The 22841-nt window shown below is 33.6% G+C and overlaps 2 protein-coding genes across 3 annotated transcripts in view; both read left to right on the forward strand.

Annotated features, from left to right (window-relative positions):
• LOC145330595 (uncharacterized) overlaps positions 1-1475 on the forward strand; it is a 47290-nt gene extending 45815 nt beyond the window's left edge. Inside the window, exon 4 of the mRNA XM_080175229.1 lies at positions 257-1475. Coding sequence (XP_080031355.1) covers positions 257-1293 — 1037 coding nt within the window. The 3' untranslated portion in view covers positions 1294-1475. The remainder of the gene's footprint in view (positions 1-256) is intronic.
• LOC145330596 (uncharacterized) overlaps positions 1-22169 on the forward strand; it is a 147286-nt gene extending 125117 nt beyond the window's left edge. Inside the window, exons 1-14 of one of the 2 annotated variants that reach the window (XM_080175230.1) lie at positions 14599-14697; positions 15635-15778; positions 16099-16191; positions 16472-16567; positions 17301-17378; positions 17798-17931; positions 18930-19030; positions 19245-19336; positions 19456-19559; positions 19915-20014; positions 20479-20546; positions 20930-21005; positions 21449-21556; positions 21887-22169. In XM_080175230.1, the coding sequence (XP_080031356.1) occupies positions 14692-14697; positions 15635-15778; positions 16099-16191; positions 16472-16567; positions 17301-17378; positions 17798-17931; positions 18930-19030; positions 19245-19336; positions 19456-19559; positions 19915-20014; positions 20479-20546; positions 20930-21005; positions 21449-21556; positions 21887-22114 (1428 nt within the window). In that variant the 5' untranslated portion in view covers positions 14599-14691 and the 3' untranslated portion in view covers positions 22115-22169. Of the gene's footprint in view, positions 1-14598; positions 14698-15632; positions 15779-16098; positions 16192-16471; positions 16568-17300; positions 17379-17797; positions 17932-18929; positions 19031-19244; positions 19337-19455; positions 19560-19914; positions 20015-20478; positions 20547-20929; positions 21006-21448; positions 21557-21886 lie in introns of those variants that run through there. The other variant, XM_080175231.1, reaches the window with a different exon arrangement.
• Positions 22170-22841: the final 672 nt, after the last annotated feature.

Consider the following 22841-nt stretch of genomic DNA (forward strand, 5'->3'; position numbering starts at 1 on the left):
TTTATAAGGCCATATGTTGTTATACCATTTATAATACTCTGCAATTTTTGACAAGAGTAGATATATCCTATTGGGCGCAGCTGTTAATTAAAAAGAGAAAATCCTTAGGTTTATCTGAGTAACTTGATTCTTTATTGGCGGATTTTAAAAAATGTAGTTTAATGTCATGAAAGTGGTAGCATATAGGAAAAAATTCTTTCGTTTTGCTTATAATAAACTAAATTATTTGTTATTTTTAACCTCTTTTTCTTTTTAGGTGTCGGAGTGGTATTAATAACGGTATCCGGTATCGCCTGGCGGATGACGTCTCGCGACGCGCCGTCCTGCCGCGCCATGATGGGACTCGATCCGCACGCGGAGTTCGGCCTCGGTGGCGCACTGGGCGCGGGTCTGACCAACGGCGCAAGTGATAGTCGGTTTTTGCCGGCGCGCGGCATTCCTTTTCCACGCGGCGGTAACACAAACGGCACTGGGGCGCATCACCCCTATGCGGGAATGTTGTATAGTGAATTCCAATACCGGCCGCCGCCCCCATCCTATCAGGCCAGCATGCAAGAATACCGGCTGCGACTCTTGCTCATGGATCGTGGCACCGCCGGAAATGCAAGCCAACAAACCTCTGGATTGCCGCATCCTCCAGGCGGCGTAGTCAGCCCTCCGCCAGCTTATCGGGGCCGCGGTTTGATGCCGCCGCTCCCTGACGTCTCCCGACCGCCCAGCTATCGGTCACGCGCCAGCGATCCGTCCAGCGGCCATCACGGGATCCACCACCACCCCGCCATGATACACCACGCCCGACACAGCAGTCAACTCAGCTACCTCAGCGCACAGACAATCGCCGAAGATCCGACCGTGAGCTCCGCCAACCACCATCTGGACGGCAAGATCGCCGTTGTTGATGTGGTGAGCGGGATGGGCGGCGATGATATTGGCCACAGCGCGGCGCTGGAACACGCCAGCGTTGTTCCCGTGCTGCACAGCAGTAATTTACCCGTCCGCCATCACAATATGCATAAAGCTAGCATTATTATCCAACAAGACAAAGACGGCAAAGAAACGAACCAATACATCGCCAACATTCAAAATCAATTTGACAGCGAGCACAGCAAGCTGAAGGACGGTCACGGCAGCCCGGGCAAACACATGAAAAAGGACGACGTGACCATTGTGCAGAAAGAGGAGGAGGGTGAGTTGAGCGGTGGTGTGGTTGTGACAGTGTCGGCCACGGTTGACCGCCACAACACCTCCTCAACATGCTCTACGCCGGAAGTTGATATTCTAGCGCATCTATGATCGGTGCAGTTGTGCATAGTTTGATATGCGGTGTAAACATTTATATAATAGTGAATTTTAAAAATAGATTGTTATCTAAAAGTGACAATATTTTCAATTTTTACAGTGTAAATATAAAAAATACACAAAAATCCTAGTGAATTACTCAATACAAAGCAAAACAAAGTCCTACAGTTCTAAAAGTCAGAATTATATAAAAAAACATAATAAAATCATATCAATAATAACCAAAAAATGTGATGGTTTTATCACTTTGTGTTATTTAAGTCTTTTTATGTTAAGTTTCGCGATTTAAAATTTATTTTCTGGAAAAAAATCTTTTAAGCAACAGTTTAATCAGCTCAGTGTGTGTCATTTTTCTGTGTATGTGTGTGTGTGTGTTTGTGTGTGCTGGTTTTAGTGTGCTTTGTCTACAAAGTTCAAAGTTTTGTATATGTGAGTGTGTGTGAGCGTGTTTGTGCCCTCGCGCGCTCAGAATAACTTAAAGAAACGCGCACACAGATGAACACACACACACACTCAAATTCGCAAACCATTGCAAACTCTCTCTCTCTCTCCCCCTTCTCTCTCTCTCACTCCATTTCTCTCTTTCCTTCCTTTACTTTCTCTCTCTCAATCAAGGATATGTACCTCCCTTCCATCTTTCCCTTTCTTTCCATATCTCTCTCTATCTCCCTCTCTTTCTTTCTATCTCTCTCTCTCTCTATATTATATATGCTTGAACGTGACTATCTATATATCCATCTATCTTCTCATATATCTATCTATCTCTGTTCAGTGTTCATGTATGTATAGAGAGAGGCTTTTCTAAACCAAATTCTAAAAGTTCTTTAAAATTAACCAATTTGTCATTTCAAAATTTTATCGTTTTCTACCCTAAAACTGAGAATAACTTTTTTTATAAATAACAAAATTGTCAAATCAAATTATAGTTTTGTCTATATTATCTCAATTGGGTTAGTTGTAAGCGAGATCTTATAGGAAAATTTAAAAAACCTACTACTTTATGTAAGAAAACTACGATTTTTTTACACTGCAACAAATTGCAAATATAAAAAGCTGTGTTATTTTTAAGGCTTCTTAGTTTAGGCTACATTTTAGGAACATTTTAACCCTTATAGTTGTCATGCACTCACACACACACACACACACACACATACACACACACACACACCTATACATATATATGGTTACATTTAACTTTAGCATTTAGCACATATTCAAATTAGACAAAGAAAATACAAATTCTATGCGTGTACTAAAGCTTTGTGTTTTTCAATAAAATCTCTAAAACGGCTCTAATTTTCATGAGGGTTAACATTTATTAAATACAGGTTTTAAGCCATTTGGATCAAATCATTAAAGGGCATCACTTAGTTTTAAGAAAAAATCCTAAATTTATTTATATTTGAGACAAAAATTCTTAAGATACTCACATAAAGATTGTACAATTTTCGCTAAAGATAAAACAATTCTGATACGTGAAGAAAAAGCATAAATAGTATAGAATAATATATATGTTTCACATATATATAAAATACCCTTTGTTTATTTCAGGGTTCAAAGATTAGCTTTTTCTGTGTGTGTGTGTGTGTGTGTGTGTGTGTGTGTGTAAGTGGCAAGGACATATGAACCCCAACTCCCTCACTTTCTCTCTCTCTCTCCCTCACAAACCAAATTGCTTTTGAATATGATAAATACATATAAAGAAGTATTGAAAGTATAAGACTCTTAAGGGGAGTTCTGTTTTATTAAAGTTAAGGGATGGGTGTAGAACCTGGCTTTATGTCACACTCGCCTTTCCGGCCCGGGATCAGGGGCTTCACAGTCCAATTTTTGCGGAGTTTTTAAAAATAACCCCCCCCCCCCCTATTATGAGATAAAAAGTCTGATGTTTTCAACCAATTAAAACCAAAATTGCAATTTTACTTTAATTTCAATTTGTTTAAAAGTTCTTGAAAGACAAGTATACCCAACTACAGCAATACCTATTTGTGACTTGCATATATCTACTTAGTTTTATTAGAATTTTGTGAAAATGTGCTTTTTTAGAGAAAACTCTAATAGATATTTTTCTTCAATTGTGGCGCGACTTGTGGTATAGTGTTTGAAAGTGATGGATATAAAATACATGGATATTGTACACAGAGGAAATTTTGTACTCATTTTAGGTTGTTGGTATTCGTCATCAGGTATTAGTCAGGTTATGGGAGGGGGTATCATTATATTTGCCAGCTGGTAGTATCATTTTATCAAAGTAGGCGCAAATCTGATGCAGTATCCAAGTAATTTTATATCCATTATCCAAGTGAAGTGAAATAGTGAACAATGATCGCATGCTGAGCTATTATAAACATAAAAGATTTTTATCTTAATAGTGTCCCCTCAATGTAGCAAGTGAAATTTGCCGTAGCCCAATTACTCGATAATTAGGCACAAAAACCCAGATGGGACAATTGGCTGTTTATTACACTTATCCCCAAAGTTTTATAATAATATTTTCTTATTCTTTGGCTTAACAACTTTGGGGACTTAAGTAAAATTTAGTTTGGTTGGTTAGTTAAGTTGAGTGTTCAACCACTAATTTTAATGAACAGAATTGGAAATTTTGAGTATTTGCTACATTAGGGGAACACTGTTGAAAAAAGAGATGGTTTATCGCGATCCTTTTATTTTTAGTCATATTCCAGAAATTTTTATTCTTCCGGTTTTTTAAATTTTTTTATTTAGAAAAACATCTTTGAATTAATTTTTTTGTAATTTAAACAATGTTGTATTATTAACTTATGCTTTATGTTATTATTTTAATTTATTTTGTATGTATAATAATAATATTAATAATTAATATTAAGAATTGTCTTTCAACAAAATCCAAAGTTAAAAAGTGGTTGCTTATTTTTTAGTGTCATTTTTGATAATTTTTTTTGTAAATAAAAGCAATCATTTTTCTTATAATTAACATCTTATAATGGCATTTCTTTTTGATAATTTTTGAAAAAGTCAAAATTATTTTGATTTTTTGAAACATTTTAATTTAAAAATGTTGATCTCAAATACCTAATTTTATTATTAATATGTTTTGTTTATTTTTAAGCTTTTATAATTTGTACTACTTGTCGTTTCTGCTTATAAATCTTCCAATTTATGATTTTAAAATAATTTTTTCTTTTTTTTAACATAAAATATGTCTTTTTTAATACTTAAATATCGACTGAAGTAATGATATTTTTAATGTTTTTTTTTATGTATATGTTTTTAGAAGTTTATTTTTAAAGCTGCTATATTATAGGCAATATAACTATTAGGGACGAACGGACAATCTTATATAAGTCGTAGAGTAGCTACCCTCTTTTTTTTAAAAATGTATTTATCTATCTATTTTGAAATAAGGTATGAATTGTAATTTAAATTTTCACCTTCCCCCCATGGTTTTATAGCTATTGACTTATAACCTCTTAATATTACACATACACACACACACAGACTCAAACACACACAAATAAACACACACACACAGACTCAAACACACACAAATAAACACACACACACAGACTCAAACACACAAATAAACACACACACACAGACTCAAACACACACACACAGACTCAAACACACACACACACACAGACTCAAACACACACACACAGACTCAAACACACACACACAGACTCAAACACACACACACAGACTCAAACACACACACACACACACAGACTCAAACACACACAGACTCAAACACACACAAACACACAGACTCAAACACACATAAATAAACACACACACAGACTCAAACACCCACAAACACACAGACTCAAACACACAAACACACAGACTCAAACACACACAGACTCAAACACACACAAACAGACACACACACACACAGACTCAAACACACACAAATAAACACACACACAGACTCAAACACACACACACAAATAAACACACACACACACACACACACACACAGACTCAAACACACACAAATAAACACACACACAGACTCAAACACACACACACACATAAATAATCACACACACAGACTCAAACACACACAAAACTTTAGCCGACAAGCAGTTTTTTAACCCCAAGTTTTTTTTGTAGTAACTTTGCTAATTAAAACCTTAGTAAATAAAGGCTTAATTAAATTTAAACCGAAAAAACTTTATTTTTTTTTGTTGGGGGATTTTTAAAGTGTCTTTTTCTCTTTTAAGTGTTTATAAAACTTTCTCTAAAATAGATTAAAACCTGATCAAATCCTATATCCAACTTCAATCTAGCGGTTAAAGAGATCTTATAATAAAAACAGACAGACAGTAGACATCTTATTATTTTTATTAGAACATAAAACGTTATGAGCAGCTTAAAAAATAAATATTTAGTCTTTAATTAATAAATAAATAAAAATGATAAATTTGTTTAAAAATTGCTTTAATTTATAATTTTTCTAGTCATATCCAAAACATAATAAAAATTGATATTATTATACTTTTTGGATGCCTTAAGTAATATAAATAAAAAAAAGTCGTATTTTGATATATTTTTAATATAAAATGATTGTTTTTAGTTGTAAAATGTAAATAGTTAGATATTGTTAGTGTGTAAAGTTCATTTTTTACCATGATTACCTATTATGTTTAATATGAAAATAAATTCTTTTTCAATTATTTTTTTTGTATTTTTTTCTACAAAATAAGGATATTTATGTTAAAAAGTAGCGTAGCTAAAAGTGGATTGCAACTCAAACTGGTACCCAAAGATTTCTTTCTACGTTTAAAAAACAATGGGTACTTTTATTGAATTTTCAGAAGTTGATATCTAAACTTTTCAACAAATCTACAGAAGTGGTAATTATGTTTATCATCAATGGATACGTATTTCAACTTATCGTCCGTTGTATTAACCCTTAAGAGCTCTGCTAATAAAAGTTGCTTTGATTCCTAGCCATACTAAAAGTAAGAGTTATATTCTTACAAGGTTTCGTGATGTTCTTAAAAAAATTATAATCCTTATAATAAGGGAAAAGAATCAGTCTATGTGTTCGCTGAACCGACACGGTTCTCCTTTTCAGGGTAGCTTCTTAAATGTCTATGGAAGGTTTATAACTATTTTGGGAGGAGTGTAACACCACTTGCCCTTAAGAAATCGCCCCCAGAAAACCCCCTCCAAAAATATTCATTTTAAAACTGAAATGGGGATGATTGACCTCCCGCAAAAAACTGTTATGGAAAATTTAAAGAAAAAACATGTTAAGTGATTTAGTCTACACTAAGTAGAAAAATTTCCATAAGTGCTTTCGTTACAAGCTTAAGATCACGCTAACTGCTAGACCAATTAAGCTTTACTTTTGATAATATAAAAGTTTTTGGTGGGGATTAGACACGTCTTTCTCCTCCAAAAAAACAATTATTATTTATGGGGGTATTCTCAACACTATCTGAGTGCCGCGCGTATTGAGCTTTAGGGAAATCATATCATCGAAAAAAATTTCGTCGCTCGTATTATAATAAATTGAATGGAACAAATAATAAACAAATGTGATTTCCTGCTAGAATTTCCTCTTTATATTTGACTAGCGGTTACGCTTCCCAGAAGCCTCTAGGAGATTTTAGGGTGGGGAGGGGAAAGTTCACACCACCATTTTCAATTTAAGTATTTTTTTAATTTAAGGAGTGTGCCTCTATTGGGAGAGTGCAGATATCATCCTCAAAAATAGTTAAAAACCTTCCCTGGACCTATAAGAAGCTTCAATGTGAAAGAGAGCCATTTCGGTTCAGCGGTTAGCGAGATTCTTCGCTACAGACAAAAAAAACTTACTGCTTTATATAATAGGACTAGCGGCTACGCCCCCAAGAGGCCTCTAGTGGCACTTTAGATGTTTTAGTTTGTTAAAGTCTCTACGTTACTTCTTTATGTTACGATACCTCTTTATGTTACGTTGAAGTCTTCCATATATTTTTTAAATTTTCGATTTTTTTGTCATTTCTTTTAGGAGGTTGGTTGTACCCTCCCATAAAATAGTTATAAACCTTCCCAGAAACCATGAGAATCTACCCTGTCAAGGAGAACCCGATCGGTTCAGCGGTTAGCAAGATCCTTCGGTACAGACACACAGACAAACATCCTGTTATTTTAGTATAAGGATAGATTAATGTGTAGATTTGAGCATCTATTTAGATGTACTATATCTATTCCCCTAAACCTGACCAAATCACCTGGGAATAATGCAGCAAAATTTTTACTTGTGTATCTCATTTATTTACTAATTTAATTAGAGTTAATTTATCAATTAGCAGGGTTCTTAAGTGATAAGACAATGGATGATAAATTGATAGACAACCCCAATTATGATAAATAAAACTACCCCTTTTCTAGAATAAAATTAATGGTTAAAAAGTTTAGACACTAAAAGTTTGGAATTTGAGAAAGCAAATAAGATAACGTAGGTATAAAACTTTGGGTACCATTCTAATTTACAGTTCAATGTCACCCCCTCCCTTTTATCAATTAGTCTTAGTTTTTTTCGTATTCATTCGAATCCGGTGCATAGGAACCGGTTCTCATCCATACGAAAAAACTATGTCTAGCATCGTATTATATCCAGCTTTCTACGAATATAAAAATGTACAATCACAAGATTAAAACCAGTTTTTTAGCCCGTGCCTTCGGCACCTCGGAGCTATAAAAAACTGGTTTTATTCTTATAATTGTACATTTTATATCCGCGGAAAGCGGTTTATAATACGATGAAAGAAATAACTATTCCATGACTCTAAGTTTTTAGTAGCGAAGCTACTCATATAATAATTATATTTTATGTCTGTAAAATAAAGTAGAACGATGTCTGTCCGTTCGTTTGTCTATCTTAAGCTGAACTGATAAGGCTCAATTCATTAGGGAATGTGTACGCTGTTCCTGTGGTGGTTTTAAGCCATTTTGAAAACATTGAAAAAATGAAAAATTATCAAATTATGAAAAGGAACTCTTTGCAACTTGAGAAATTATTTTACCCTAAACATTAAGAGTAAACGTATAGACAAATTAGTTAAGCTTATTTATCAGGGGAACCTTCACAAGAAATTTGTATAGTTGACCTGCAGCCGGGTAAAGCACTTTTTTCTTAGAGAAGGAATGGCAACGGTAATAGTTATTTCTCGCATCGTATTATAAACGGCTTTTCGCGGATATAGAATGTACAATTATAAGAATAAAACCAGTTTTGTTAACCCCGAGGTGCCGAAGGCACGGGCTAAAAAAATTGGTTTTAATATCATTATTGTACATTTTTATATTCGTAGAAAGCTGGATATAATACGATGCCAGACATAGTTTTTTCGTATGGATGAGAACCGGTTCCTATCCACCGGATTCGAATGAATACTAGAAATAATGATTATATTATTTTAAATCTCACATCTAAGATCTATTAAATTTTGCAAATTAATTGATTTAGAGGTCTAAAACCTTCAAGACCTAAATCTAAACTGCAATTTTTTCAGAAAATGCCTAATTGTCTAGAAATAAGGTATAACCAACATGCGAAATAAATCTAAAAAAATATTTGGGGGGCAAATGGAGAGGTCGTCAATTTTACGATGTGTTGCCCCCCAACGATATCTGAAAGACACGTATAAGTTTCGTGATTTTTTCTGAATTAATTTCGTTATTGGTAGAAGCTGCTAATTGTCCCCATCCTCTTCACGACTGTAATATAGACACTGTGTCATTGAGACGTAAAGAAGTACATAGGGTCATTGTAGACAGACAGAGAAGGGGACAATGGGCTGTTTATTACACTAGTCCCGAAAGTTTTACAATTACGTTTTCTTATTCGTTGGCTTAACAACTCTGGGGGCTTTTATTGAATTTTGATTGGTTGGTTAACTAAGTTGAGTGTTCAAACGTTACAACCACTCATTCTAATCTACAAAAGTGACAATTTTGTGTGTCCTCATTGGGATGTACATCAATTTATACGCCATTGTCTTATCGCTTTAACTCTCTGCATTGTAGAATAGCATTGCTTCATAAAAAAAATGTTGGTCACACTCACAACAGTTCCACCCTTAGGTGAAATTTTGCCTGGACCATGGAGTAATAAGAAAGAGTAGAAATAATCAGGGATCCTAAGGGATAAGACAATGGCCCTAGAATTCTTTTATAAATTAATCTTAAACAAAATAACAGGTGCAATATGCAAAGGCTAAATAGATAAGTCAACGAATAAGGAAACTTTGGGGACTAGTGTAATAAACAGCCCAATGTCCCCTCCCTCCCTAATAAGCAAACAATGTTGACACAGCAGTTCAACTCTTAGGTGAAATTTTGTCTGGACCATTGATAAATAAAAAAGAGTTTAAATGACAATGGATATAGAATATGTGGATATATTGACAGGGGAAAATTTGTAGTCAATTTAGATTGCTTATATGGATATCATTATCCATAAGAGGTAATACCATGCAGGTTTCTTCCAACATTTACTTGAGCTAACCTAACTTTAGCATAAATATACGTTTTTTTTAGAATTTAGTTTGAGGTCCATATGAAATATGAAGAAAACCAATAAAAATAATAATGATACCTGATATATTCAGAGAACTCGGAGTTACGTCACAATCAAAAAAGAAAAGGTGATATATTCAGATCAGATCAGTTATTAGCCAGCTGAAAATTCATGCTCATAGTCCCACTTCCTCCTAGTAAGTTACTCATGTGAACAGACTCATGTAGAACAAAGATAGCCCTATTTCTGTTTATGTTGTTACTCAAGTGATCATACTCATGTAAAACAAAGGTAGTCCCATTTCCTCTTAGATATTTACTCATGTGGAAAGACTCGTGTAAAACAAAGGTAGTCCCATTTCCTCTTAGTTAGTTACTCAAGTGAACAGACTCATGTAAAACAAAAATAGTCCCATTTCCTCTTAGTTAGTTACTCATGTGGACAGACTCGTGTAAAACAAAGGTAGTCCCATTTCCTCTTAGTTAGTTACTCATGTGGAAAGACTCGTGTAAAACAAAGGTAGTCCCATTTCCTCTTAGTTAGTTACTCATGTCACAAGACTTGTGTACAACAAAGGTAGTCCCATTTCCTCTTAGTTAGTTACTCATGTGACCAGACTCATGTAAAACAAAGGTAGTCCCATTTCCTCTTAGTTAGTTACTCATGTGAACAAAAGGGAGTAAACCAATTTAACAAACTTAGTCCTATTTTCTCTTTGTTAGTTCCTCATGTAAACAGACCCATGTAAAACAAAGGTAGTTCCATTTTCTCTTTGTTAGTTACTCATGTGAACAAACCCGTGTAAAACAAAGGTAGTCCCATATCCTCTTAGTTAGTTACTCATATGACCGACTCATGTAAAACAAAGGTAGTCCCATTTCTTTACATTCCTCTTTGTTAGTTACTCATGTGGACAGACTCGTGTAAAACAAAGGTAGTCCCATTTCCTCTTTGTTAGTTACTCATGTCACAAGACTTGTGTACAACAAAGGTAGTCCCATTTCCTCTTAGTTAGTTACTCATGTGACCAGACTTGTGTACAACAAAGGTAGTACCATTTCCTCTTAGTTAGTTACTCATGTGGACAGACTCGTGTAAAACAAAGGTAGTCCCATTTCCTCTTAGTTAGTTACTCATGTGGACAGACTCGTGTACAACAAAGGTAGTCCCATTTCCTCTTAGTTAGTTACTCATGTGACCAGACTTGTGTAAAACAAAGGTAGTCCCATTTCCTCTTAGTTAGTTACTCATGTGGACAGACTCGTGTACAACAAAGGTAGTCCCATTTCCTTTTAGTTAATTACTGATGTGACCAGACTCATGTAAAAAAAGGTAGTCCCATTTCCTCTTAGTTAGTTACTCATGTGGACAGACTCGTGTAAAACAAAGGTAGTCCCATTTCCTCTTAGTTAGTTACTCATGTGACAAGACTCGTGTAAAACAAAGGTAGTCCCATTTCCGCAAATATACTAATTTTATTTTGCCCCAACAAAACAGCAGAATTTTGTGTTCCAATTAAAGAAAAGGTTCTTATTTATAAAAAAATTTCAAGGATTTCGTGGCTGGACAAATGGATAAAAACTACACAACATAATTGTAAACTTTTGAAGTACGACCAACAGAGCAACTAACTAAGTAAATTGAAATAGGGAATCTTCACAAAAAATTCAGCCGTCTATCTGAGAATTTCTCTAAGCTTAATGAATATTAGTTATTTTACCATAAAAACTGTTCAAATATTTTTTTGGCTATTTTTAAAATTATTTAGCTTTTTTATATTGATATCCGAAAAAAATAAAATCGTCAAATAAAATAAAATATATGAATAAAAAGAGAAAGAATAGAGATTAATAAGCATATTTTAAAAACAAGGACAATTATGTCCACCATAAGCGGAGAAGAAAAAATAAGTTCAGAGCATTTTTGGGATCAACCGCAGTTCACGGTAAAATATTCCTGGTAACGAATATTTCCAAAAATCTATAAATTTTAAAGGCTGCTAGCTGCCTAACTGCTGAACGTACAGATCATGCCCGTACACTGTTTTAAGCGGCATAAGAAGGCCTACAAATAATCTGGAATAGCCATAAATCAATAATGCATAATTATCTCGCAGTGCAGAGAAATGCACGAAAAAGATCTATTTTACGCGTTTTTTCTTCAGTTAAGTTTTCCTTGCGCAGCATTGGATCTTTGCGTTTCCAGATTATTTGTAGGCCTTCATATGCCGCTTAAAATGGTGTACGGGTATGATATGTACGTTCAGCTGTTTGGCAGCTAGCATCCTTTAAAATTCATAGATTTTTGGAAATATTCGTTACCAGGAATATTTTACCGTGAACTGCAGTTGATCCCATTTTTGTCACGAAAAGAAAAACGAATTTTAAAATCACTTGGTAAAAAGCTTCGCCCCCAGCCACGTGTAGTTTCATCCCTCACGATTAAGTTCTGTTTGAGAAGAAAATTAATCTTTGCTGTGCACAAAATAGCTTAAAGCCTGTCATATACCAATACTAAGCTTCTCTTCAATAGGAGACTAATATTCCCAGCCGTTCTGAGATCTTATTTGACAATCATACACACACTGATCTGCTTTATTGTTTTCTTTTGCTAGTAATTATCTATGTCTTGCTAAAGAGAAACTTTTTTCAATGAAATCAAATTTTATTTTATTACTATATAAAATGTTCTGCTTCGATAGTTAGCTCTATATATTACAGCGAGGTATAGGACAATGTCGCTTAAAAATATCTCCTTCTTCATTAATATTTAGAAGTTACTAAAGGCAGAGTTCGTTTTCATTTAAGTAATATTATTTAGTTCTTGGACTCACTGCTATTTTTAAAAGTGAATCTTTTCTTTAATTAGGATCAGTCCGACAGTAACCATTAGTTCTTTCAGTTAATTTACACATATTAGAATTGTCATATCAACTTGGCATGATGATTCCTGTAGTAGATAGGTATGATTTAAAAAGAGTAGCAGCTCTATAATCGTTACCAGAATGTCCGTACGTCCATTTTTAAAATGTTGATTTTTAACTGTTTTAACAACATTTTTTATGTGACATAATCATCCGATTAATCTGATTTTTAGAGTACAGATTCCAATTACAATAAGGTACAATCTTATAAGCGAAGCATCTCTATAATCAAGTCCTTAAAAATTTCAGTATGTCCTTAAACAGTATTCTGTATTTAAGAAGTTTTGCAGCAAATATACATATAATTTTGTCAAACCTTATATTTCCATATTTTGTATATTCAGTTCTGACACTCTACAAGAGTTAATGTTCGTCTGTCATACCGTTTCAGAGCTTAGCTTTTATGGATGTTGTCATCCTTGTTTATAATAAAGATAGGTCCGAAAGATCGTAACGTTTAATTCTTTTAGTTAATTTACACACGTTAGAGTTGTCCCATCCTTTTTAACTTGGCATGGTGATTTCTGTTATAGTTAGATGTCCTAGGAATGAAAGAATTTAGATTATACGATAATAATTTGGTGTCAAAGTGGTTAACAAACATCGATTTATCTCAAATGATGGACGTGCGAGTTTATTATTATAATTATAGAGTTGCTACGCTTCTACATATACTGTACCTTATTTCACAAGAATCGTCATGCAAAGTTAGAAATACAAAAAAACTGATTTCAAATTAGCATGCCTAATTATTTATTATTATTTACGTAACGGACAGACGCACGGACCAATATGTAGAACAGTAGAGAAACTTTGATTTGATAAAGTAAGTTTAACAAATCATAGACAAACAGCGTTTTAAAATCGTATAATATAAAAAAGCTGAATGTAAATAAGACTATTTTTAGAGTAAGATCTTAAAAACTGCTTGACCGAAGTTCAACAATTTTAGAAAGGTCCATGGTAGATTATGGGCTACGTTACTTTTTTTTATTAGGAGGAGGGGGGGCGGTGCTTGTACCCCTTAAAGATATGTCTACGAAAAAATCCCTTCCAATCCAAAAAAATCCGGGTAGGGGGTTGTGGGTGTTAACTCCCATCTCCTCTTAGTCGAAACTAAATGATTTCTTTGACATGAAGGCAATAATAGTATCACTACATATTTGGTAGCTGGATAATCCCGTAAACGACTTGTATTTACGTTCCAAAACAATTTTAAGATAGAAAACATTGCATATATCCAGAAAAGATTTTATGCTAAGTTTGGAGAGGGGAGAAAGGTCAATTCTTCTAAAAAAAAAATAGGCACTGAATAATAAAAGGACGAATTATTAAAACCCTCTAAGAATTATCGACTAGTCAAATATGATTTTTTAAAAATTATACAAATACATAAATAGGACTAAATTTAGCAAAAAAAATTGTACTTTTTATAATATAAAAAAAAGAAATAAAACATTTTTAAAAAAATTTAATTTGGATTGTTTTCTATAATTTTAATTATTTATTAGTCCTGATGTTTTTTTTATGTGATAGTATGACAGTAAATTTAGGCTCTAAACCAGTTGCTGTAGTGCTGTCATTCTAGGGTTAGAGAAATCGACTTTGTTTTAGATCAGCTGAAATAAATTTCATATTCGAGCCCTAGTTTCCTAAAGTGTACAGCAGATAACCCAATTATTGCAGACCCTATTTTCAGCGACTCCGGTCAAATGGAAAAGCGATTTAATGTATAAACGATTTATACATTATACATTCAAAAATTTTAATTTTTCAAATTTAGACTTTTTTTGAAGTTTGAAGCTTTTTTAGCTAGTAGCAAATATTGAGATAGGACGCGGAAGCTACGCACACTTTCGGAAACTAAATTCAGTTCATCTTGTTTTATGTTTGTTTACATTATAATGATTGGAATGGCTATAAAAGAGAGAAACGTACATCATTTTATCAGTACAGTCTTGTATTCGTTATCATGAAGGTTAGTTAATTAAATAGTAAAATTTATTTATTGTTTTTTATTTAATTATTGGAATTTTGTTGTTTAGGTCAAGCTAAATTGTCTTTAGTATATTTACAAAACTTTCTTGCATTTTAAGTTTATATTAACCTCTTATATTTGTTAGTATATATTTTTAATTATTTGCATTTGGCAATAATTATTAACTTGTGCAATTACTAATTACTTTAATATCTTGTTTTTCTTAACATTGTCTTCTAGTTTTTTTTAGATTTAAATTATTTGAGTTCACTTTGGTTGAATATTTGTTTACGTGAAGTTGTTATATTATAAGTCATTTACGTCCTCTGTATTCTGTTACTGGCGATTGGCGTGAGTATGGGGCGATTACCCCTCCCATACGATTTTGGGGGTGCCTCCTAAAATTTTTTTCATTTTGCCCCCCCATTTAAAATTTACCCCTACCTTGGCGGTGCTGTAGGCACCCCCATCCATTTAGGAGAGGGTATTTACCCCTCTCCCAAACAATTTTCGGGGGGTAAATACCCCCCAAAAATTTTACCCCGGGGGTAAATTTTGGGGGGGGTAAACTAAATTTACCCCTGCCAACGGATTTCAGGGGTTAATTACCCCCCCTCTAAGCAAATTTTACCCAGGGGTAAAAATTTTAGGGGGTAAAAATAAATTTCTGCGCAATTCGCGCGCTATTTACCCCCTCACCCCTAAAATAAAAAGCTTTGACGTTTATGCCTGCAGCACTTGTAAATATATTATACCTGTTCAGGTACTCTGTGCATTGTTACTGGCGGCTGGCGGGAGTATGGTAGGTGACACTTCCTGCAATATTTTTAAATATATTATTCCTGTTCAGGTACTCTGTGCATTGTTACTGGCGGCTGGCGGGTGTATGGCAGGTGTCCCTTCCTGCAGCACTTGTAAATATATTATACCTGTTCAGGTACTCTGTGCATTGTTACTGGCGGCTGGCGGGTGTATGGCAGGTGTCCCGTCCTGCAGCACAGTCTGGGAGGAAAAGTGTTGGGACGAGCCGACTCAAAAGTGTCAAACCGTACAGAAACCCGTAACTTCCACCTCATATACAGTAAGATTATTTACTATGTTTAAAACTTTGTGTTATTTATATTATGTTGGTTATTTGTCATTGGGGGTTTACAACTATCAAAGGTTTTAAGGCGTGGGGGGTAAAATAGATTTGTTTAAAGGGATTAATTTTTAGAATTCTTATGGGGTTAGTTAGAAGGGTAGGGGGTTAACATTACACCCAGGTCTTTGACGTCTGTGGGGTAAATTCTACACTCTTTGTTTTGTAATTTATTTAAAAGTTTTTTAAGTAAATTCTTTACAGATTCTTTAATTTCTGTTTTAATTTTTTGGATATAATTATAGTTTATTTTTATACAGGAACAATGTGAGACTGCTTATGACAAGAAGTGCAACACTGTATATGATAATGAAGTTGATTATGTCCCCAGACAGGAGTGTCAAACTATCCAGGTTTCTAGTATTCTTTAGTTTTATAAGTAAAGTTACTTAGATATTGTCTAAATAAATTGGCTAGAATTTAAGGAATCTACAGGAATAAGAAAATTCTTGATAAATTGAAGTTCATTCCTAATGATGATGCACAAAATAATCGTTTTAGTATAATTAGTGGTTTAAAACTTTAAACGTTGGAACTGTCAATTTAATGTACTTTAATCTTATTTAGCAAAATTCTCTGAATCCATTTATTTCATACTAAAATTTAATTAAAATATTTTTTTTCTACCTTCAGGTGCCTAGAACAGATTCTGTTCCAGAACAAAAGTGCCAGCAAGTGCCAGAGCAGAAGTGCAGCACTCATTATGAGGATAAGTGCCATACTACACAGGTAATCTATAATACAAAGTAGAACGATGTCTGTTTGTTTGTCTGTGTGTGTTTGTGTGTGTTTGTTTGTAACGAAGGATCTCGCTAACCGCTGAACCGATCGGGTTCTTTTAACAGGGTAGCTTCTCATAGGTCTCTGGAAGGTTTATAACTATTTCCTTGGGGGGGTGGGACACTCCCAACCCCCCAAAAAATGGAAAATCCCCCCCCAAAAAAAAAATTTTTAATTTTTTTAACTAAAATTAAAAATAAGGGGGCCTTCCAAAAAATAAATTTTTCGCTCCCCCCCAAAATTTTTTTTACCTTTTCTTTTAAATTTTAAAATAAGAAATTTAATTATTAAATTCGACTCTCTCCTCAAGTCCCCCTAGAGGCCTCTAGGGGCGTAACCGCTAGTCTTATATAAGTGATAGCCTAGAATGACTGTTATTTATGATTGTGAGGTGGTGTGTTTTTCACATTAGTAACGTATTTGAAAGTTTTTTTTTTTATTGAAGTTTAAATTTATTTTTTTGGGGATAAAGTGAAAGGATAATGTCTGATAAATTTAACGATCTTAAGTTTCTGCTTTTGTACTTTGCTTTTAGTGGTATTTAGATATTTACTTAATGAACCAACCAATCAAAGTTCTAAACTACTTTCCTAAGATTAGCTAAAATAAGGAAACTTCACTAAACCTTTGGTTTTAGTGCAAGTATTCATGGAAATAGTTTTAATGATATCTTATTTTTAAGGAGCAAGAATGTAGCACTGCCTACGAGAAGGAATGCAATACTGTTTATGACAACCAGTGCTCTACAGTTAATGAACAGGTAATGTTTATCTATTATATCAACTATCTAATAATTAGAGACAAATTTTCATTGCCTCTTTAAATGATGCAAAGTTTTTTACACCTTATCAAATTAATCCAAATTTTTATAGAATTATCTTCGAAAGTGTATTGTACAGAGGGATCTTAAGGTACAAGACCTTAAAACAAAATGTATCTAAAGCTTTAGGTTTTTAATAGGTGTAAATTAGTCAAATGTCTACTTATCACTCATTTTTTTTATTAAAAAATTTTTAAATCTTTATTTTGTGTTAAAAAAAAATTTCATAAATATCAGGGAACTGAAGAGTTAAGGTAATAAGGGGAGGATATTGGGGGCGTATTTATTATTAGCCAGCTAGGAGAATTTTCACAATATCCATATTCTGTATTATTAAAAATGTTCCTTATGTTAATCAGAAATGTGAAGAGACTAGTGAGACTAAGACTGAGTATGTGAAGCACCAGAAGTGTGATCTTGTCACTGAAGAACAATGCCATGATGCACCAGAACAGAGCTGCCAAACTGTCCAGAAACCTGTTACTAAATACAGGTAGAAATATTTGTTTATGAGTATGTTGAAAAATCAACCTATTCAGTCTATAGTTTTTCGAGATCTTCGCTTCAGATAAAAAAGTTACCTCATTTAATGGGATGGTATGCTTAATATCCTCTTCGAACCAAGTTTTCATTAATTGCTAAATATGTTTATGTAACTTTCTTTTTCTTAACGTACAAACTATATAAGCCTTACAATGTTACATTACTAGTGGATGTTCCCTTCGCATCTTTTAAATATGTGACTTAAATGGTAGGTGAGGACAGAAAATGGCTAAAAACTACCCTAAAGACAAAATAGCCTTAACCATCCGTTAACACCTATATATATTTCATGTAATTGGTCCAGTCTTCTTCAAAATTAAGCTACAAACGACAAATGACAAGGAATTTCCTAACAATGCAGCACCAGCTATTAACAATAATATTAATATTTACTTTCAGGGATGACAAGAAATGCCATACAGTTACTGAAAAACAATGCAGCACCAGCTATTAACATTTAATATTTACTTTCAGGGACGACCAGGAATGCCATACAGTTACTGACAAACAATGCAGCATTAGCTATTGCCAATAATATTTACTTGCAGGGATGAACAGGAATGCCATACGGTTACTGACAAACAATGCAGCACCAGTTATGAACAATAATATTAATATTTACTTGCAGGGATGACTAGGAATGCCATACAGTTACTGACAAACAATGCAGCACTAGCTATGAACAATAATAGTAATATTTACTTGCAGGGATGACCAGGAATGCCATACAGTTACTGACAAACAATGCAGCACTAGCTATGAACAAGAATAATATTAATATTTACTTTCAGGGATTACCAGGAATGCCATACAGTTACTGACAAACAATGCAGCACTAGCTATGAACAAGAATAATATTAATATCTACTTTCAGGGATGACTAGGAATGACCTACAGTTACTGAAAAACAATGCAGCACCAGCTATTGCCAACAATATTTACTTGCAGGGATGACCAGGAATGCCATACAGTTACTGACAAACAATGCAGCACAAGTTATGAACAGGAATGCTCCACCACTACCCAAAGAGAATGCTCTACTGTTGTAGGTAATTCCTTTTTTTTAAAGATATTTAAAGTTAATATCCATTAGTGCTTTTGATAAATATTTTTCATTAAGATAAGTTTAAAACCCTGGTTTGTTTTTAATTGTTGGTAGTTAGAAGAATTTATTATTTGGGGTACTTAAAGGTTCATTATTGGTCTAGGTCAGGTTTTAGTCCATTTAGTGAGAAATAGTTTTTTAAATGAAAATATTTTTAGAGAAAGAATGCAGCTATATAAATGGTGATGAGAAATGTTGGGATGAACCCAGAGAGAAGTGCTGGGATGAACCTAGAACCACCTGCAAGCAGGCATATTTTAAAAATTATTTTTTGTTGAATTTTTTATTATTTCTCTAGTTTAATTAAAAACTGGTTCTAATATTGCTTATAATTGTCCTCTGTTTATATTTTCATTTAATATCTCCTAGATTCCCAAGGAGAGCTGTGTGGATGTACCCAAACAGGACTGCAAGCCCATCAAGGTTCCCTACACTGACTATGAGAATGAGCAACAATGCACCACTGTCAACAAGTAGGTTCCTCGTTTCCTCATTTCTTTGATAGGCTGTGTTAGGGGGGGGGGGGGGGGATTGGATAACAGGGTATAGTTTTTCTCTTACTCCTTTTTTAAATGTCCCAGTCTCAACCCCCCTCTCTATAATTTTTTATGGAGGATGTTACTCCTTAAGGAAATTACTTAAAATCAATGCAGGATTCGTGAACCACCTTTACACTGAGAAATTTAACAATGTCTGTCTATAGGTTCCTGACATTTTAAACTTCTGACTGCTCTCTTTCTACTTTTTAATTTAGATTTCTATTTGTCATTATTAATTCTTTGTAACCTATAGACTAGCTAATTTTCTGATGTATATTTACTATTTCAGGCCTGTATGCCGTTCTGTTCCAGTAAGCAAGTGCCATGAGGTTGAGGAGCCAGTGACTTCTGTTGTCCCCAGCAAGAAGTGCTACACTAAGCCTAGACAGGTAAGGTAATTTTGGCTATTCTGGGACTGTATTTAACTAGTGGATTAATAGGCATTAACGTTTCACTCAATGCAGACAACCAACACTTGTAGCCATTTTTGTCTTAAATTTTTTCTAACTTTGATACTAATGTCAACTAATGGTGCCGTTTTTTGAGCAATTGCATTCTTTCCACATTTTTAAAAATTTCAAATGATCGCTAGGATTTTAAGTAAAGATTCTTGCCATTTGTACGGTCCTAGTTGACTTTGTGATTCCTTACTTTTGTATTACAATTAATAATTTCTTTTTTTATTAAATGTATTTAACAATGCTAAAGTTAAATAATTGTTATGTACTTATTGATGGTTTGAAGCTAGATCTGTAAAATTAATTACTAACCAATTTCTTAAGTTTTTACTGATTTTCTTCATCAACTGAAAAATTCTCGCTTTTATTTTTTATCACTGATTTTTTTACTTCAGGTGTGCCAGCAAGTGCCAAGAGAGGAATGCAAGAATGTTCCAAAACAAAAGTGCCAGTATGTGCCAAGGTATATTTTTTTTTTAATTTTGTAATTAAATATGGCTTTTTTAAGCATTTCAAAACAATTTTTTTTTGCTTATGATAGATTACTATTTGTTTATCAAAGTCTGTTAAACTACAAAAGATTTTTCATTCTAAGTTTATATTTATCCTTCCTATTAAAACTTTTCTACTGGATTTTTAATTATTTTATGACTTTTGTACTCTTCCAACTTATTTGTCAGTATGTTTGTCAATGGTTTTGCTACTTATGTTTGTTGTCATTCTTGACCTGCATGGTCCTGCGTAGAATTTGCATTCAAATAGATTTTGTTAATTTAGATTTTTGCGAAATTATTGAGTTATTAAGATACACTACGCAAATTGATATAGATTTTCTATTTACTATAGGGAGAAATGTGATAAGGTTCCTAAGCAGACCTGCCATACTGAGTACAGACAAGAATGCAAAACTGAATACGAACAGGTTAATTATCTTATTCTTTTTCAAATTCAGAGTTTTTGAGTTTGATTTTCTTAAAACTGATTGCAAATGTGTCTAAAGTAACTATGTCTTCAACTGGTTAACTGTTATAGTTTTTTTACTATGTAGAATATTAAAGTCTCTGGATCGTTCATTACTATTTTCGAGATTGTACCATAACTCGAATGGATTAAATTATCTATAGGAAGAGTCTCTCTCTCTCTCTCTCAAAGAATGCTTAAAACTTTCTTTCCTTTCCTCCTTCCCATTTACTAGTGCATTTAGAGGTACATTAATGCAAAGTACCAATATTATTCATTGCCATGATTTATGTTAGTTTGTCTAATAGATATTATTAATGACCAAAATGTAATAACCAATAAATATGACCTTTAGCGAGTATTGCCTCTATTATTCATTGTGATATTAATTTTATTTTGTATCAGGTGACCAGGTATGATTCCAAGCAGGAATGCAAGACTGTACAGGATAAGGTGGAGAGACAAGTGCCCAGACAGGTTTGCCATGATGTCCCCAGAAAGGAATGCAAACAGGTACGATATTTAAATGGATGTAGAATGTACGTGGAGATATAATGATTAAGAATAACTAACTTTAGGTTGCAAATTTCCTTTTGTTTTTATTATTCGGGTTGTTTATTCAGTAGGAGGGTATGCCGGAGATTTGGCCTAAATTATTTTAAGTCTTTAATAAAAAAAAGTTAAAATAATCTAAAACATAAATAAACTTTAAAGCTTAACTTTATAAGTTTGAAGAATTTTAACAAAAAAATTGAACTTTTACAACACTAAATAAATAAAGCTTAAATGTCTCTAGTAATAATTATTGCAATGCTTCCAATTGATCTCATTATTTTTGTTTAGGTTCCCCACACCAGTACCAGCTACCAGCCCGAGACTAGCTGCCATTCTGTGAACGAGAAGAGGTGTACCAAGGTATCCAAGAAGACTTGCGCCTACCACAGGCCTACCCAGACCTACCAAGCTGCACCCAGCCATCACTCAGCACCAAGCCACAGCACCCTCGTATCTGCATTTGTTGTTCCCGCTCGTTCATACAAGTCTGGACACAAGTCTCACCATAAATGGTGATTTTTAAACAGAACTATGATTTTAACAAGTTTTAAATAAATTTGAACTATGAAGACATATTTTGCTTTATTTCATTAAGAATTTATTTATCTCGTATTCATTCGAATCCGGTGGATAGGAACCGGTTTTCATCAATACGAAATAACTATGTATAGCATCGAATTATATCTAGCTTTCTACGAATATAAAAATGTACAATCCTAATGTTAAAACCAGTTCTTTTAGTCGGTGCCTTCGGCACCTCTGGGCAAAAAAACTGATTTAATCTCCTAATTGTACATTCTATATCTGTTTATAATACGATACAATAACTATTATCTTATCGTAGACCTTCATGATAGAATTTTCCTAAAAATTGAAAACTTTGCATGATTACTATAACATAAGATATATTATTAATTGAAAGTCTTTATTTTGTTGAAACTATCTCTACTATCAGATGTTTACTATACTCTCCCCCCCCCCCCCTTCCTCTCTCTAAAAAAGCTTTCACATTGTTATCAAACCTAAATATATATGTATCTGCAATTGGAGTTGCAAAATTCATTTACCATATTTCTTTCTAATAGTGTAGGCTCGCTGCTTAAAATTGTTAACTAAAAGTAATGATTTTAACCAAAAAAAGTTGCAATTTTCTTTTAGCCTATTTTAAAACTAGCATAAAAATTTGCATGTTTGGCTCCTATTTCGCAGCTACTAAAATGCAAATTTCACGCGTATGTCTGAG

Source organism: Acartia tonsa, chromosome 10, assembly GCF_053477335.1.
Source record: "Acartia tonsa isolate MP-2025a chromosome 10, ASM5347733v1, whole genome shotgun sequence".
Taxonomy (NCBI): domain Eukaryota; kingdom Metazoa; phylum Arthropoda; class Copepoda; order Calanoida; family Acartiidae; genus Acartia; species Acartia tonsa.